General features: G+C 44.6%; 1 protein-coding gene across 4 annotated transcripts in view; it reads right to left on the minus strand.

Annotated features, from left to right (window-relative positions):
• Window positions 1–18,339, minus strand: part of LOC140389796 (ephrin type-B receptor 3-like) — a 133,942-nt gene that overhangs the window by 6,476 nt on the left and 109,127 nt on the right. For 2 of the 4 annotated variants that reach the window (XM_072474329.1, XM_072474327.1), the window contains exons 6-14: window positions 13,138–13,262; window positions 12,279–12,441; window positions 11,036–11,144; window positions 10,844–10,908; window positions 10,076–10,198; window positions 9,721–9,968; window positions 8,970–9,185; window positions 7,453–7,602; window positions 3,696–3,889 (exon numbers count right to left, since the gene is read on the minus strand). In XM_072474329.1, the coding sequence (XP_072330430.1) occupies window positions 3,696–3,889; window positions 7,453–7,602; window positions 8,970–9,185; window positions 9,721–9,968; window positions 10,076–10,198; window positions 10,844–10,908; window positions 11,036–11,144; window positions 12,279–12,441; window positions 13,138–13,262 (1,393 nt within the window). Of the gene's footprint in view, window positions 1–3,695; window positions 3,890–7,452; window positions 7,603–8,969; window positions 9,186–9,720; window positions 9,969–10,063; window positions 10,199–10,843; window positions 10,909–11,035; window positions 11,145–12,278; window positions 12,442–13,137; window positions 13,263–18,339 lie in introns of all 4 variants that reach the window. The other 2 variants (XM_072474328.1, XM_072474326.1) reach the window with 1 other exon arrangement.

Genomic DNA, 18,339 nt, shown 5'->3' on the forward strand with positions numbered 1-18,339 from the left:
GGTACATCTTTTTCACTTAGTCACAAAGTGGGTTGAGGGAAAAGGACAGATGTCTTCAATCTTTCATTCTTGAATAAGCAAACAAATACTAGCCCGGGCCTAAGAATCATCTTTTCCACCTCATCCACCCAATTTTGCCTTCTTTCCTAATGATTGCTTATTAACATTCCATTGACAGTCACAAGACACTAGTACTTAATTGAGGTAGTTCTACTTCAAAATGAACGTAGAGAGTGAATTCCAGCAGATTATTCAATGGTGGGGGTGGCGTCATTGCCAAACCCACCACAATTCACACCCATCATCTATGCATCAAAGTGCATAAGTTTTTCAGCAAGCATTGTGATCAGTGTTATGAGCATAAGCTGCTCTGCAACCAACATCAGTTAATTCAGCAGACTCAGGATTTAACGTGAAGGCCTACAACTAGACCATGCCCAGTTTTGGGTGCATGAGGGATTTTGTTCACACCCACACATCCTCCAGCCTGAATTATGAAGTTTTCAATGTCCCCAACGAAGCATGAAATGTCTGCCAGTCAAGGAAATATCAAGTGTCATATCAGCTCTCAGATAAATGGTATGGGGGGAGTGTGGGGGGGGGAGCTCTGGAGCTGGTTTCCCGAAATGCAACTCACAATGCTACAGACTGCTTTATGGCAAAGCAAACTTGGTGAGGGCACCTCAATAGGTGTTTGGCCTTTTATTTGCATACACAAAGGGGCTTTAAAAATTGGACTCTAAAAAACCAAGGCTGTTTAGAATGAGCAGACAATGAAACAATACATTCACCAAGCTCCTCCTCCCAAAACGAGGAGAGCAATCAGAAAAACTGGTGTTAATAATAGAATCTCTACAGTACAGAGGAGGCCATTCGGCCCATCGAGTCTGCACGGCCCTCTGAAAGAGCATCCTTCCTAGGCCCAATCCCCGTAACCCCGCCCAGCCTTTGGACATTAAAGGGCAATTTACCATGATCAATCCACCTAACCTGCACACCTTTGGGCTGTGGGAGGAAACCGGAGGAAACCCATGCAGACAGGGGAGAACGTGCAAACTTCACACAGACACTCACAAAATGCCAGAATTGAATTTGCTGGTAAAGACTGCCTTGTTTTTAGTTCTTATTCATTCGGGTAAGGAGTGCGCTTCTGAGTGGAATCCTGACCTTATTTCCTGCCCACCATATTGGGGTTTCATTCATTCTGCGTAGCACCCAGAAAAACAAATGCTGCACGAATCACTTTCTTGGCCAGAATACTCTTTTTCTACATGACTCAGTATTACTTTGCGTGGTTCATTTAGACAGTGAGTTATCTGGTGAGTTCCAAGCACCCTTTGTTAATATTTAGTTCCAAAGAAGAGTCAGAACGGGACTTGAAAAGTTAACTGTTTCCCTCTCTACAGATGCTGCCAGACTTGCGGAGTTCTCCCAGCACTTTTTTGTTTCTATTTCAGACTTCCAGCATCCGCAGTATTTTGCTTTTATTTAACTAAAGTGACTTACTTTTGTACTTCATTTACAAATCTGCTTTAAAGTACCACATTTATAAACAAATGAATGAAAGAATACAAAGTTGCATTGGTTACATAGGCGGACAGACAGATTAATTGATGAAATTCAATACAGAGAAATACAAAGTGATTAATTTTGATAGGAATAATGAAGAGATGCAATACAAATTTAAGCGATTGCAGGAAACGAGAGCCCAGCAGAGTCCACGCACTCAAATCTTAGGAGATGGAAGGTCAAGTTGAGAAGGATGTTGAAAATTTATACAGGAAATTTGACTTTATATTTTGAGGCATGAAGTATGAAAAAAGTAACCTGAACCTTCATAAAACACTGGTCAGACACCAGCTGGAGTACTGCTGTTCTACTTAGAGCAGAGAAGGTTAAGAGGAGATTTCATCGTGGTCAAATTGGTGAATGGTTTTGATGAATTAAGAGAAAACTGTTTCCAGGACAAAAGACTCAGTAGCCAGAGGGCACAGGTTTAAAGTGATTCACAAAAGAATCAGAGGTGACATCAGGAGAAAAATGATTAAGCAGTGAGTTGTTATGACCTGAAATGTGCTGCGAGAGAGGGAAGTGGAATCAATTGTAACTTTCAAAGGGGAACAGAATCAATACTGGAGGGGAAAGACTTCCAGATTTACGGGAGTAAGGTAGATAGAATCATTGAATCCCTAAGTACAGAAGGAGGCCATTCGGCCCATCGAGTCTGCACCAACCCTCTGAAAGAGCATCCCTAATCTAGGCCCAAACCCCACCCTATCCTTGTAATCCCACCTAGGGAAATTTAGCATATCCAATCCACCTAACCTGTACATCTTTGGACTGTGGAAGGAAACCATGGCACCAAGAGGAAACCCACACAGACACTGGAAGAATGTGCAAACTCCACAGAATTGGTCAGAATTGAACCCGGCTCCTTGGCGTTGTGAGGCAACATTGCTAACCACTGGGCCACCGTGCTCTTTCAAAGAGCCAGCAAAGGCTCAATGAGCCAACTGGCCTCCTTCTCACTGCATCAACATATGCTGAAAGAAATAGATGATCATGGCTACGTGGTGGCAAAAAAAACATTATTTTGTTGCAGACTACAAACACCGAAAAAATGAAGCACAAGTCAATTGTCCACCTGATCACATTTTACAGCAGTAAATGTCAACCAGACTTCCTTCTTGTACCAAATCTGAGCAAGTCAGTCCTGAAGCCTGACTCATTAATTTTATCTGTAGGCTTGTCATCGATGTTAACTCCAATATCGTTCATGACCCTCCTCATTCACTCACAGTGAAGGGATTTTTAAATACTCAGTGCTTCATGACAGTGAAATTAATTATTTCATACTCCTCAAAACTCCTTAATCATTCTGCCATGAAAGTTTAATTTAAGTTTTGACAAGTGATTCAGGTAGAATCGGAGAATTTCTTTGGGTTGAAGGCTTCATCTCTGTTACTAGAAGCAGACTTCATCTAATAATCCCCATAGATTTATATATACTTTTTAATTAACTTGTCTGAAGTTCCCAAAAACTTTTCAGGACTCATTGTTTATTCCCATCATGCTGATAAGCATTTTATTTTTAATTTTGTGCATCCACACATGTAACTAATACACCTTCATTTCTATTCTTCCTACATTCTTTAGCTAGGATTCTTATCTATCTTATCAATTAAGGGTCACCTGACCTTGTGACCTTTAATTCAAAACAAGACGGTCACTTCATTATTGTTTCCTGTCTATCACTCATCAATAAGTATCCATTTGCACAGACAGAAAGAAAAGATCCAAAGCATTTTGAAAATCCTCAGCGTCTCTCCATTTGCTGAAGAGACCATATTGTTTTTTTTGTGATCCCACAGGTCACCTTACATGACAGGCATTATACTGAAGGCCATTAGATAACCAGGGTCATGACCTATACGCGCACCACGCTTGAGCAGCAGGCGCCGAGATCAAGATATTAAAGTTGATCACTTAAAATGTCAGTATTTCCAATTGTGAATTAAATGTTCTTTTTTCAAATGAAAGTACTATTTTATGGCATCTTTTTAACACGAATAAATCATGGTTACATTATCTAATATAATGATTAATGAGGTAGGAAGTTAATCAAAATCAAACGATACCAGTACATTTCTATGTGGTCTTGGAGATGAAAATTTCCACCTTATAATGAGACATACCCTGGATTTGCAATGGAAACGACCTTCAGACTAGCTGCATTCCGAATGAGTTTGTCCAGTGTGTTTACAATCTGGGCAAATTTGGGGCGGTTGTTACGATCTTTCACCCAGCAGTCCAGCATCAATTGATGTAGGGCAGTTGGACAGTCCATTGGAGGAGGCAAACGATAGTCCTGTTCCACAGCATTGATAACCTGCAAGGGAATCCAAACCATTATGGAACAATGCACCAAACTCATTTTCCATAGCTCTCCAGTAACAGTGTCTATAACAGTGTCTTTAGAATGGAGATGCCGGCATTGGACAGGGGTGGGCACAGTAAGAAGTCTTACAACACCAGGTTTAAGTTCAACAGGTTTGTTTTGAATCACTAGCTTTCGGAGCACCGCTCCTTCACCTGAGGAAGGAGCAGTGCTCCGAAAGCTAGTGATTCGAAACAAACCTGTTGGACTTTAACCTGGTTTTAGAATGAAACACAGCAAATGTCACGATATTATTTAAAGAGGGAAGTAGATGGAAACCAGGGCCAGAATTTTATGCTCCCCACTGGCGGGCTTTTAGGCCGGGGCGGGACGTGAAATTGGAGGGTCGGGTTTCCCTCTGGGTTCCTGCCGCCTCAACCATACAGCGATTTTACAATGGATGCCCCTCCTTAAGGTCCGTTTACCTGGGCCTCTGGTGCCTGGACTTGGGTTCCGATGTCCTTCTGCATTTCTTCTTCTGTCCACTGCAGTGGTGTAGCTGCAGGGACTAGAGAGCTGCTGGCCAATCATTCTACCTGAGTGAGGGGCGGAAGTCCTATCTGCAGCCACATAATGTTTATTCGAGCATGAAGTGGATGCGTGGCACTTAGAACATAGAACATACAGTGCAGAAGGAGGCCATTCGGCCCATCAAGTCTGCACCGACCCACTTAAGCCCTCACTTCCACCCTATCACTGTAACCCAATAACCCCTCCTAACCTTTTTTTTGGTCACTAAGTCAATTTATCATGACCAATCCACCGAACCTGCACGTCCTTGGACTGTGGGAGGAAACCGGAGCACCCGGAGGAAACCCACGCAGATACGGGGAGAACGTGCAGACTCCGCACAGACAGTGACCCAGCGGGGAATCGAACCTGGGACCCTGGCGCTGTGAAGCCACAGTGCTATCCACTTGTGCTACCGTGCTACCCCACTTGAAGTCAGTGGGATGTGTTCCCCGTTGACTGTTTGGATGGCAGGAAGCGATACCCCACCATCTGAAAATTTCAGGCCCAGGGAACTACAATGATGTTGGGTTAGCTTCAATTGCAGGAAAATTATTGAAATACATCAACGTAGTGTGCCTGAGCACTGGGACAGCCTGAACTGATCAAACTGAATCAGCAAGGATTTGTGAAACTATGTGAGTCCTGATGAAATGAAAATGAAAATCACTTATTGTCACAAGTAGGCTTCAATGAAGTTACTGTGAAAAGCCCCTGGTCGCCACATTCCGGCGCCTGTTCGGGGAGGCTGGTACGGGAATTGAACCGTGCTGCTGGCTTGGTCTACTTTAAAAGCCAGCGATTTAGCCCAGTGTGCTAAACCAGCCCCTATTTTAATCTAGTTGTATTTTCTGAGACGGTTACTAGCATAGTATGTAGGGGAATGCCTACATGGACCGGTTTTGATAAGAGTGGATGTGGCGAGGCTGTATCCTTTTTGGGGAGAATCTAGCACTAGGGGCCACTTCAGACAAAGATGAGGACAATTTTTTTCTCAAAGGGCAGGGTGTCTTTTCCTCAAAAGGTGGTGGAAGCAGAGTCTTTGAATATTTTTGATGCAGAGTCAGATAAGATTCTTGGGCCGGGTATCTTGGTTCCGAGTTCGCCCTGTTACCGCTGCCAGTGAGGACAGAGAATTTGGCGCCCAGCCAAACCACCATTCGCTGCAGCGGGAACGTATGAATCCTACCAACGGAAATGAATGAAAAATCCAGCCCTTGATTAACGAGGGAGTTAAAGGTTTTGGGAATGGATGGGAACGAGGAGTTGTGGTTACAATCAGATTGGCCATGATTTTATTGAATGGCTGAGCTGGCTCAAGGGGCTGAGTAGCCTACTCCTCGTCCTAATGCATTTGTTTGTAATTTGTGCAGATGGAAGAAGAAAATTGAAAAGGGAGATAGGCAAGTGATGGATATAGCCAGACTAAATGTGAGGACGTGTGAGGGGATCCACTTTGACTTCAAGAAAGACAAATCAGAAAATTGTCTTTATTATGCGAGACTGGGAGCTATGGATAAACAAAGAGATTTAGGTGTCTGGACACACAAATCACTAGAAGCTAGAGCATAGGTATAAAAAGGAACAAAGAAGGTGAATGGAATCTTATCATTTATCTCAAGGTGTAAAAATACAGAATTGCAGAAGTAATACCTCCATTGTACAGAGTCTTGGTTAGAGCTCATCTGGAGTATTGTGTTAAGTTTTGGGCACCAAACCTCAGGAAAGATACACTGGTTTCATTTGAGAGAGACAGACTTGGTGAGTTACCAAACTGATTCTATACATATTTTTGAATCAAAGTACACAGCTAAAATCCAAGATTTGGCAGACATTCTAACAGTCCAGTTTCTCCATGGAGGCTGCATATGGTACAAGATCAAAAGCCTCACACAAGACGATAAAAGCAATGGAATTGGATTTCCTTTCAGCTGCTTGACATTCAGCAATTTTGTTTAAAGCCTTGAACTGCCCACATCATTCCCCGTTGGAGCAAAATGCAGCCAGTCCCTTTCTGATTCTTCTGCCGGATCAAATATATTCAGTGAGCATGCTATGATTTCAAAGCAAGAAGCCATCCAAAGAGTTGTGGATATCTGCGAGATAGCTTACAGCCTGAGGTTTTCCTTCATTGTGGGTAGAAACCTAAAGTGGATTCTGGAGTATAGAGGTATTCTTATTTCATTAAAAGTGAGTGAAGTTATAATATTTTATTTTAACACTCAATTGGGGCGAGATTCTCCGACCAGACGCCGGGTCGGACAATTGCCGGGGGCTGGCGAGAATCCCGCCCCCGCCAGTTGCCGAATTCTCCGGCACCGGATATTCGGCGGGGGCGGGATTCGCGTTGCGCCGGTTGGCGCCTCCCCCCCCCCACCGCCCCCGCGATTCTCCGGCCCGGATGGGCCGAAGTCCCGCTGCTAAAATGCCTGTCCCGCAGGCGTAGATTAAACCACCTACCTTACCGGCGGGACAAGGCGGCGCGGGTGGGCTCCGGGGTCCTGGGGGGGGCGCGGGGCAATCTGGCCCCGGGGGGGGGGGGGGTGCCCCCACGGTGGCCTGGCCCGCGATCGGGGCCCACCGATCTGCGGGCGGGCCTGTGCCGTGGGGGCACTCTTTCCCTTCCGCCTTCGCCAAGGTCTCCACCATGGCGGAGGCGGAAGAGATTCCCTCCACTGCGCATGCGCGGGAATGCCGTCAGCGGCCGCTAACGCTCCCGCGCATGCGCCGCCCAGAGATGTCATTTCCGCACCAGCTGGCAGGGCACCAAAGGCCTTTTCCGCCAGCTGGCGGGGCGGAAATTCGTCCGGCCCGGGCCTAGCCCCTTAAGGTTGGGGCTCGGCCCCCAAAGATGCAGAGCATTCCGCACCTTTGGGGCGGCGCGATGCCCGACTGATTTGCGCCGTTTTGGGCGCCAGTCGGCGGACATCGCGCCGATACCGGAGAATTTCGCTCCTGAATCCCAAATGCAATATGCCTGCCTGTTCATCAGTTCAAACACTTACATCTTGGTTTGACATGTCCCAGTAGGGTCTTTCTCCATATGACATAACTTCCCACATGACAATTCCATAACTCCAGACATCACTGGCTGAGGTGAACTTGCGATAAGCAATTGCTTCAGGGGCTGTCCATCTGATTGGAATTTTTCCACCCTGGTAAAAAGAGAAAGTTCCGTTCAGTTTCTCTTCATTTTTAATACATTAATACCAAGCTACATGCAACATAAAACAAATGGCTACTTCTTTTCAGGAACAAACCAGTTTAGCAGAAAGCTGTGAATCACCAGTCCCTCCCCCAGTTTACGCTGTTCAGTGTTGAGGGCAAAAGATTTCAGTTTTCTAAATTACAGAAAGGAGGGAACAATTTTTGACTGCTGTTTCCCGGATTCTCACTTAAAAAATGGATACTGGCCGAGGAAAATAAAGTGAATTCCTTCGGTCCCTTTGAGGCCAAGGCCGACCTGATTCAATTTTCAGGCATGCCTTTTAATAGCAGGAGGCTGTTCATCATCACCATCAAAGGTTTGGCTGTTTAAAATCACCTTTTGTTGCAGCCAAAGGCTGCAACCGAAAAGTCTTCCAATCTATCATTTTAAAAATGCAAATTGGTTTCTAAGGACCCTGACTGCCATTTGCACATATAAATGCATGAAGTGTTTGCAGTTTGCACTAGGTCCAATTGTAGCAGGTGTTGAGTATTCTAACCAAGGATCATTGAAGGGATTGCTGAAAGATACTCCAAAAACAGCATGGGAAATTACTGAGGAGAATTTCTATTGAATGTGGAGGAGCAAGAGTGCTTCTTTTGGACCCGGCAATGCTACAGTGCCCTGCTAACAGCCCTTTCTTGTCTACCTGTCCACATCAGCTCCCCCTCCCCAGCAAAAGGCCTGCTGCATTCAGGGGAAACAAATCTACATGCAGCCTAACCAGTGGCCATGTACCCTAACCTCGATCTCATCCTCCCCTCAGCTTTCAATCTTCCCCTGACTCTCGGTCACCCAGCCTCTCTTATTCACCAATACAATAGTAAATTAAAGAAAAGACACTTCAGGGTTTATAAAAATATAACATTGAGAGACGACTGGAATTCTCCAGTCATTGCGATTCACTTTTCCCGTCGACAGCGCACCCCTCCATGGGTTTCCTGGCGGCGTGGGATGGTTACAAGGCGGAATCCCATTGACAAGCGGCGGGAATATAGAATGACCTCCACCAGCGAACAGCGCGCCACCGAGAAACACACGACTGGGAATCTGAAGAATCGCACCCAATGACACAAAATAGCTTTAACAAGGAACTGGAATGCTTTCAAACTGGGTGTTGATAATTTGAAACATTCAGCACTTCAACTGAATGGAACTACACACAATGAATAGTTTTATCATTTAGATGTTTTTATAATTCATTTTCAGCCAGAATAACATTTGCAATGTTTTTGTACTTTCAGCTACCTTGCTTCATTGTGTTCATGACTTGAGAAAGAATTTCACAAAACATAACCCATTTGTTGTCCTTACCAGTGAACTTGTGTAGGTTGGGTCAGTTGGATCATCCTCCAAAAACCTCGACAGCCCAAAATCAGAAACTTTGCACACAAGGTTACTATTGACCAGGATGTTCCTGGCTGCCAGGTCTCTGTGCACATAGTTCATTTCTGATAAATATTTCATCCCAGCTGCAATCCCTCTTAACATGCCAACCAGCTGGATCACTGTGAACTGTCCGTCATTCATCTGAAAAGCAAGCAAAATAACAACCAACAAGGTCAGAAATTCAATAAACTAAATTTATGAAGCATTCTGCTTCTCTAAAGACAGCGGAAGAGGAGCTTGGATTTCTTTGAAATTCCTGAGGCAACCCTGATGAAAAAAAAATGACATCCCTTCAATCAGGTGACTATAAGGAACACACCTGCACTACATCACACAAAGAAATCTGCCAAGTGTGCTTGTATTTATTTACAGGCTCTCAGTGAGCATATTAACCCCTGTCATCAAAGCATTTCACTTCAGCTTAGGGAATCCATGAAATTCCATATAATTAAATGTTGCCGTGTCACATTTAATCTAGGTTTAGAGGGAAGCTATGTGCTAAAATAATTCATCATGCACAGTAACACGGCTAAAGTTCAGCTTTGATGGGGTACAAAGTGGTGGAGGTGGATTGGCTCTCCCACTTGAATTTCCTTTCCATGGATTTCAACTTGTGCAAAGGAACATCCGATAGAAATCGCCAGTATATGTAAGAGGCCTTTAAATTTTCACTTACTCTGAGGAAGGAGTCCAAAGCACCATTCTCCATAAACTCTGTAACAATCATGACAGGACGGCTTTTAGTGACCACTCCCTCCAAATGGATAATATTTGGATGATCAAATTGTCCCATAATACTGGCTTCACTTAGGAAATCCCTTCGCTGCCTTTCAGTATAGCCAGCCTTAAGTGTCTTTATTGCTACGAAAATCTCTCTTCGCCCTGGAAGTTTAAGGCGTCCTCTGCATACTTCCCCAAATTCACCTGCGCAACAAAAAATTACAAATTAAATTTGAAATTTAGCATTACATAAAACGTAGTCAATTTAGATATATTTGAATGTAAGAGATTGTCAATGCCTTTTAGTCTACCTGCTCCAATCACTTCTTCAATTTTTACACAGGATACATCAATTTCCTTGGCAAATTCTCTGACAGCTTCATTTGGATCTTCATAAGTGAATGGATCAATATATACCTTCATTCCTGGTGTGACTATTATTGTATAAGAAAACATGATAAATAGCGTTAATGGAGAACTATGCATTAAACCTTTGGGACTAATGGTTAGCGAAGGAAAATAGAAATTGAACCTCATTATACTCATTTTACAAGAACAAAATGGGAGGAACTGAAGTCGATCTTCAGCTATCCCAAAGACAGCTTTAGGCCCCTAAAAATGTTTTTGGTGAAATAAAGGAAGTGCTTTTAAGATTCCAATATGGCTACTAACAATGTTTTAATAGATTTTTAAAAATGTCTTTCATATTTTTCTTTTGTGGAGACAGGAGGGGTTGGGATGTTCGCCATGGTTCCAGAGTATTGTGACCTCTTCCCCTCCCCACTCCGCACAACCCTACCCCATGCAACTCTATCCCACTCAGTGCTTACAAGAGGCTGTTACCATTGAACAGCCAAATTTCAAGATGCTGAAATGTTTGAGATGCCTGTTTGAAGGCACAGCAGGTGCTTCATTTCACCAAACATATTGAATTGAAGCTCAATTTTGGGTCTGTTATGAGCCCCATGGTTGAGCTCATTTGCTGGCTACACAGCACTTATTTGGGGCCTGAAAATATATTGAGACAAATTTCTACCCCAGTGTGTTTATTAATGGAAAGGCTTCATGAAAGAACTTACTGTGGCCCGTGCTATATTGCTGGAGCTTCTCGGTGTATTCTGACTCAGAGCCACTTCCACGTTTCCTTCATACAAAATAATTTTAAAAAATCCATGTTATGTAAAACCTCAATTGTGATACCAAAAACATAAATATGAACAATGAGAATTCTTATAAAAGATTTTTTTAATTAAGTGAAAATATTTAATTACCTGATGCACACAAAAGCAATCACAAGCACAGCGACAATAAAAACCAGGCCTGCAGTGGCCGAACCTACAATCAGGGGTAATTGTTCCTGGATACTTTTCCCACTCTCACCTAAATGGAAAATGACAAGTTTTAATTAAGAGCCCAGCCATTAAAATGGTGGTTTCACAAATAGAAATAAAAATCAAAGAAATGCAAAGCCCTTGACAAATGGAATATTTTTTACATGCACACTCTACATAACATAAATTTAATCCTGATCTTAAATTATCATCTGCTTCCCACGGTTCTACATAGTATCTGGCCTCTCACAGATTTATTCATTATTTTTTAAAAATCAGTTGACAAGTGCCACTATTAAATCATAACAAACGTCTAAAATTAAAAGAGATTCAGATTAATTAGGCTTGTTTTAACACCCAAATAAGAGTCCCATTTTGGGCGTGCATAGCAGTATGTTTCTATCAAACGGTACTCTTTTTTTTACCTCGTCGAGGAATGCCCTGCTGAGGTCACACATACCTCACTTCCTGCCGCCCCGATCTCTCGACCCCCTCGGATTTCCCACTGCGACCAGCGGACCCCCCAATGCCCCAACCTACCTCTTAAGAGATCCTCGAGCACCCCCCCTCACCCAACTCTTAAGGGCAGGGCACCCTCGGGCCTGATCCCTGGCACCGGGAAACCTGGCACCTGGGCATCTTTGCACTGCCAGCCTCTCATCCTTGCAGTGCCACCTGGGCACCCTGGCAGTGCCAGGATGGCAGAGTCAAGGTGCCAGGATGGCAGTGTCAGGCTGCCAGGGGACTGCCAGCGATCTTGTTAGATCTCGCGAGGAGTTCCGAGCATCACAAATCTTGTGAGACCTCTTGTGAGTTTTACCAGCCTCGTCACATCAATGAGTCAGGCGCGACGAGGCAGTTCGGTCACAACCCTCATATTTTTTCGTCTACTGATAATGCATTTGACATAGTGTTAATAAATTATCCACAACTAATTTAACTTTATTAACAGTACTTTTTGGCCTCCAGGCGGTGGACTTTCTGGCGGTGGGATCTTCTGGTCCCGCCAAAGGCGATGGCGTTTTTCATGGCTTGCAGAGGGACCCGCCAGCCAATGGCGACCTGCCTCTGCCGCCAGAAAACCTGCCGTGAGGAGTGGGAGGGGTCTTGGAAAATTGCGGCAGATATTTCTGAACACCTTTATAGAATACTGCCAGCCAAGCTCTGAATAAAATAAACATACTTTTCATCAATGTCTGGAAATCTCGAGTTTCACTGTACTTTCCGTATCCAGCGACTGTCCTGGCGCGCACCTCAACTCCATAAAATGCAGTTGGTTTCAACCCTTCAATACGAATAGTGTTTTTCTGACTTGTAATGGTCGATGCTGTTGATTCATCTTGGTCCTGGATTAAAATAAACATAAAAATATTGAGGATAAAGTATGACAGCATGGGATTAATTGTTATTGTCCCATACACAACATGACTCAGAAAGTTTCATTCATGAAAAAGTTCACTTTTTTGAGAAAAATATATGATGCATTATTTTTTAAAAAAAATCTTTTTCTTGGCATTTCTCATATTTATAAACAATTGTATTTATACACCATTTTTTCTTACCCACGCTAATTTACTTTAATGTACAGAGAGTTTTATTTTGCCTTTCATTTAATTGACCCTATATATATTTCGCCTCCCTCTGGATCGGTCTATGGTCCCCCCCTCCCCTCCCCATTCCTTCCTCCATGCCCTCCCTTCTCTCCCCCCCCCTCCTTTGGCTTCGGCTGTGTTTTGCTTTCATTCTTGTTACCCTCTTCCCCGCCCCCACCCCCTCTTCTCTTCTTCTGTGGTTTTATGATGCATTATTTGACACATTCGTGAGAAGATGATGCTACAAACGACTTGAAAAAAGCTGTTCATATTCTCTGAAGTATTGTTAAGAAAATAGATGCCCTCATCAACAGTTTACAAGATTCTACAATTTCCCCCCAATAATCAACAGCTCTAGGCACAGTTGGAGCAACTGAAAATAACTATTGGTAAGAGAATGTGCCACCAACATGCCTGATCTTTTCAGCATCACGCACAGCATTACTGTACCTGTTCATGATATTTCAGTTCATAGTCCAGAATTATGCCATTGGGTTTTTCAGGTGCTAGCCATGATAGAGTCATGCTATTGGAAGTGGCACTCAGTAAATGCACCATAAGCACAGGAGAAGGAGCTGCAAGGAATGCACAAGCATTAAACATTGCCAACACATTGTTGTTTAGTTCCTGCCACCAAGCACTACCAGCAGAAACACATATGGATTTCAGTACAGAAGGTCTTTTGATCCATTGTATCTCTGACAGATCTATACTACAGCAATTCAAAATAAACCACACATTCTTGCTGACTCCCTATAGTCCTGTACCTTCCTCTGTCTCAAATATGTTGCAAATTTTCGATTATAAAGATGAAGTCGTCACTGCCTCATTACCTCTCTCTGCAAAGGTATGTTGTTGTTGACTATATATGGGTGGATGGTGAAAAGAATCCTTTTCTTTGATGTTTGTATTTAAAATGTTGAGCGCTGTTTGGGGGTTGGTGGGAGAGAGGAATTGTTGGCCAGGGGATTGACATTGTATTTGTTACCGTTGATTGTTGGTGCGTGTAAATTTGGATGAAAATGTGAAAAAAGGAGAATAAATACATTTTTGAAAAAAACTCTCTCTGCAAAGTCTTTTTTAGAAAAATTTAGAAAATACAGCACAGAACAGGCCCTTCGGCCCACGATGTTGTGCCAAACCTTTGTCCTAGATTAATCATAGATTATCATTGAATTTACAGTGCAGAAGGAGGCCATTCGGCCCACCGAGTCTGCACCGGCTCCTGGAAAGAGCACCCCACCCAAGGTCAACACCTCCACCCAACACTAAGGGCAATTTATCATGGCCAATCCACCTAACCTGCACATCTTTGGACTGTGGGAGGAAACCGGAGCACCCGGAGGAAACCCACGCATACACGGGGAGGATGTGCAGACTCCGCACAGACAGTGACCCAAGCCGGAATCGAACCTGGGACCCTGGAGCTGTGAAACAATTGTGCTATCCACAATGCTACCGTGCTGCCTCTTCACAGATCTAGCACTTTGTGAACAAAATCTCCTACCACTGTCCTCACTCCCATGATGATAATTCTAAATTAGCGTCTCACCGAAACCTGAGCTGGGAATGAACTGTTTGCAATGCATTCTGTCAAAACTACACACAGTGTTAAAAAACTCCATTAAATATCTAAACTTTGGACATTGAGCCAAGTCTGGCACCTAAAACTCACAGGATCTTCCCTTAGCTTAAAGCCACAATGCTACAAAACTGTCTCATTTGTTCAAGCACAAGGACAGACGTCTAAAAGCATGTCCTGAGCAGCTGCATACTTTCAAGAGTGAAGAATACAGTGAAGTCTGCAGTGCGATATGTCCTGTCTTGTGAGTTCAGTTATTCATCACATCTAATTGCAATCATGGCATATCTATTTATAACACTCATACTTCAGCCGCAACTTCAGAAAATAAATTCTTTCCCTTTATAACCCATAATGTGCACACATTCTTATACTAATTAAAAAGTTTAATAAAGATTAAGCAAATTAACTTTCCTTTATTTGCGAAGGATAATTAAAAAAATATTTCCAAACACGTTTTAAATATTTTTCATCCAAGATTATTATTTTAAGGTAATCACTCAAGATAATTAATTCTTCATCGATCTCATTGTTAAGACCACCTATTTCCATCTCTGTGACTGTGCCTCAGCTCATCTGCTACAGAAGGCTCCATTCAATGGGCAGGGTTCTCCATCCTGGGATGCCTGGATCGCATTCCCCAATGGGACGGAGAATCGGACGTCGGGGCAAAATTGATCACAATGCTCCGACTCCCCCTGCTGGCGGCATGAACGAGGTCCTGCACGCCAGCGGGAGTATTTAAATAAATGTAAATAGGTGTTAATGATCCATTTGCATCCATTTAGGTGGGCCCAGCGTCCTATGACTATAGAATCATAGAAAAGTTACAGCACAGAAGGAGGCCATTCGGCCCATCTTGTCCTTGCCAGTGAAATCACATATTTGTGTGATTGGAAAGCACTTAATGTTTGGAATGCACTCACCTCTCTTTGATGTGGTCAATGTTTACACACATTGAGGTTTCACCAAATAGGTCACTGAACCATGAAGGGAGGTAAATGAATCAAAGCTGCAGATGGTTTGTAAAGCTGTTAATCACAGACCACGACTAGAAAGCTATGAATGGTTTGCACTAATGGATCTGCAGGAATCAGGGGCGAAATTCTCCGGTATCGGCGCGATGTCCGCCGACCGGCGCCCAAAACGGGGCAAATCAGTCGGGCATCGCGCCGCCCCAAAGGTGCGGAATCCTCCGCATCTTGGGGGGCCGAGCCCCAACCTTAAGGGGCTAGGCCCGCGCCGTACTAATTTCCACCCCGCCAGCTGGCGGAAAAGGCCTTTGGTGCCCCGCCAGCTGGTGCGGAAATGACATTTCCGGGCAGCGCATGCGCGGGAGCGTGGCGGTCGCTCGCTGCATCCCCGCGCATGCGCTGTGGAGGGAGTCTCTTCCGCCTCTGCCATGGTGGAGACCGTGGCGAAGGCGGAAGGAAAAGAGTGCCCCCATGGCACAGGCCCGCCCGCGGATCGGTGGGCCCCGATCGCAGGCCAGGCCACCGTGGGGGCACCCCCCGGGGCCAGATAGCCCCGCGCCCCCCCTAGGACCCCGGAGCCCACCCGCGCCGCCTTGTCATGCCGGTAAGGTAGGTGGTTTAATCTACGCCGGCGGGACAGGCATTCTAGCAGCGGGACTGCAGCCCATCCGGGCCGGAGAATCGCGGGAGGGCGCCCGCCAACCGGCGCGGCGCGATTCCTGCCCCCACCGAATACCCGGTGCCGGAGAATTCGGCAACCGGCGGGGGCGGGATTCACGCCAGCCCCCGGCGATTCTCCGACCCGGCGGGGGGTCGGAGAATCTCGCCCCAGATGCAGGTCACAGCTGCTCTACTTCCAGGAATGGACACATGGAGTTGCAAGGTAAGTGTTATGGCTGTAATTCTTCTGACTGCCCCCGTCTGGACCACTCTCTAGCTTCCAGACAGGGGTCTCTTTTCCCGGGTGGGAGGGGGATGAAATCTATGGGGGAGGGCGAGTCTGTGGGAAGGGGTAAGAGGCAGAGGGTCACAGTGGGAGGTTCCTCTATTACAGGGGTCACCATGGGAGTCTCTCCATTACAGGGGTCCCTGTGGGGGTCTCCCAGGTTGTCACCCTGTTACAGGGGTCCCTGTTTGGGTCTCTACATTATGAGAGTACTGGGAGGGGGTGGTAGGGGGCACCCAGGAAATCTTGGATTGGGATGCTGTGGAGTGGGGTGATCTGCAGTGCGGGTGGGTGGCTGGCCGCAGGATTTCGCTATTGAGCTACCCGCTCAAGATGACAGCTCGATAGCGGGATTCCCTGGGAATAATATGCATGGCGAGGAATACAGAATTGCTTGCTGGTTTGCACTCCCGGGGGGATCGTAAACCGATTGCAATTCAGCTCCGGTGTGAGAACAGTCTCCCAACGGAGAATCCTGCCCATATATTTTGTTACTTCCAGATTTGATTATTTATTTTTAAAAATAAATTTAGAGTACCCAGTTCATTCTTTCCAATTTGGGGCAATTTAGCGTGGCCAATCCACCTACCCTGCACATCTTTGGGTTGTGGGGGTGAAACCCACGCTAGCATGGAAGAATGTGCAAACTCCACACGGACAGTGACCCAGCGCCGGGATCGTACCTGGGACCTCGGCGCCGTGAGGCAGCAGTGTTAGTCACTGCGCCACCGTGCTGCCCTTACTGTTTCAATGTACTCCTGGTCAGCCTCCCACAGTTTACCCTCCCTAAACGTGAGGTTAACCAAATCTCAGCGTCACATATCCTAGGTTCTGCTCACACTTAACTCCCATGCTCACTGACTTACATTGACTCCTGGTTAAGCAAATGTCTCCACTTTAGCATTCTCATCTTTGTTTTCAAATTGGCCTTATATCTGCTTATGTGGTTTAATGTTGAATTTTTTGTTTCATGATACCTCTTTGGCGTGCCTTAAGGTGTTTTACTATGTTAAAGATGCTGCATAAATACAAGCTGTGTTTTTGTTGTTCAAAGCATATATGTTTACTTGCTTTCTAATTTATTGGTTTTGGACAGCAATCTACATGAGGAGCAACTTTGCCTAAACAAGGTTTCAAGTGGAATTGTGAATGCAGTGAGGAAGTTCCATCATCCTGCTGCAGTGTTTAAACCCAAACAATTTTAAAACTTTTACCCATAGAGTGAAAGACTTCAGATTTTCTCCATTTACAACTTCTGCTGCCCAACTTCTCTAACCCAGTCACGCAACAATAGAAACTAATACCGTCCATTAAACACCAATCAATGGACAAATTACATACATACATACTGCCTGGAGGTAAGATTCCCTTAACGGCCTAACCCAGAACACAGTCATCTGTCTCTCAGGGCCTAATTACAGCTACGCCATCCAGCACCTGGACTGCCAGTATGAATTCCTTTCTGACAAAGCCTGATGGCATCCCACCAGCTGCTTCAGGCTGTGACTTAGCAGGTCCCCTAACACCATTTCATTGTGTCAGACTTATAATATAGAAAGTGCCAGATGAATGAATATTCAAGCTCTAATCACTGGAAGATAAGCTACAGTACAAAAGGGGAGCTTAATGTGAAAGTCAGACAAGTCCTAAACCTAAGGATGGCCACCCTCAAATAAATCCTCTCTTCTGAGGGGTCGAGAGCTTTCAATAATTGGAATCAAGAGTTTAAGAAACCTACAGGAGTGTTGCCACTGCAACACACATCCTTTGTATGGTGACAGACTCAACAAACAGAACAAGCAGATATAAAATGTGTATGTGTGCGTCTGTAAAACACATAAAAAGACTAACACAACATAGGTATTGCAAACTTGGTCGGAATTTAATCTGTTTTGTGCAACAAATGTGTGTCAAAATGGCATTTTTCAATCTGCATATTTTCTTTGCAACCAGGAGCTGCAATAATTCAGGTACATTTTATTTTTAACATTGTAAATATTTGTTGTTCTTTATGACATAGGCAGGGCCAATAATGACATTGTTGGGACTAATTGTCCTGCTGCAACATACTGTTGTTTGCAGAAGCGTAAAGTGCAGGCATGTTGGTTGCAATAACTGAATTTTAATCTTCTTGTACCAGTTTCAGGTAG

Source organism: Scyliorhinus torazame, chromosome 14, assembly GCF_047496885.1.
Source record: "Scyliorhinus torazame isolate Kashiwa2021f chromosome 14, sScyTor2.1, whole genome shotgun sequence".
Classification (NCBI taxonomy): domain Eukaryota; kingdom Metazoa; phylum Chordata; class Chondrichthyes; order Carcharhiniformes; family Scyliorhinidae; genus Scyliorhinus; species Scyliorhinus torazame.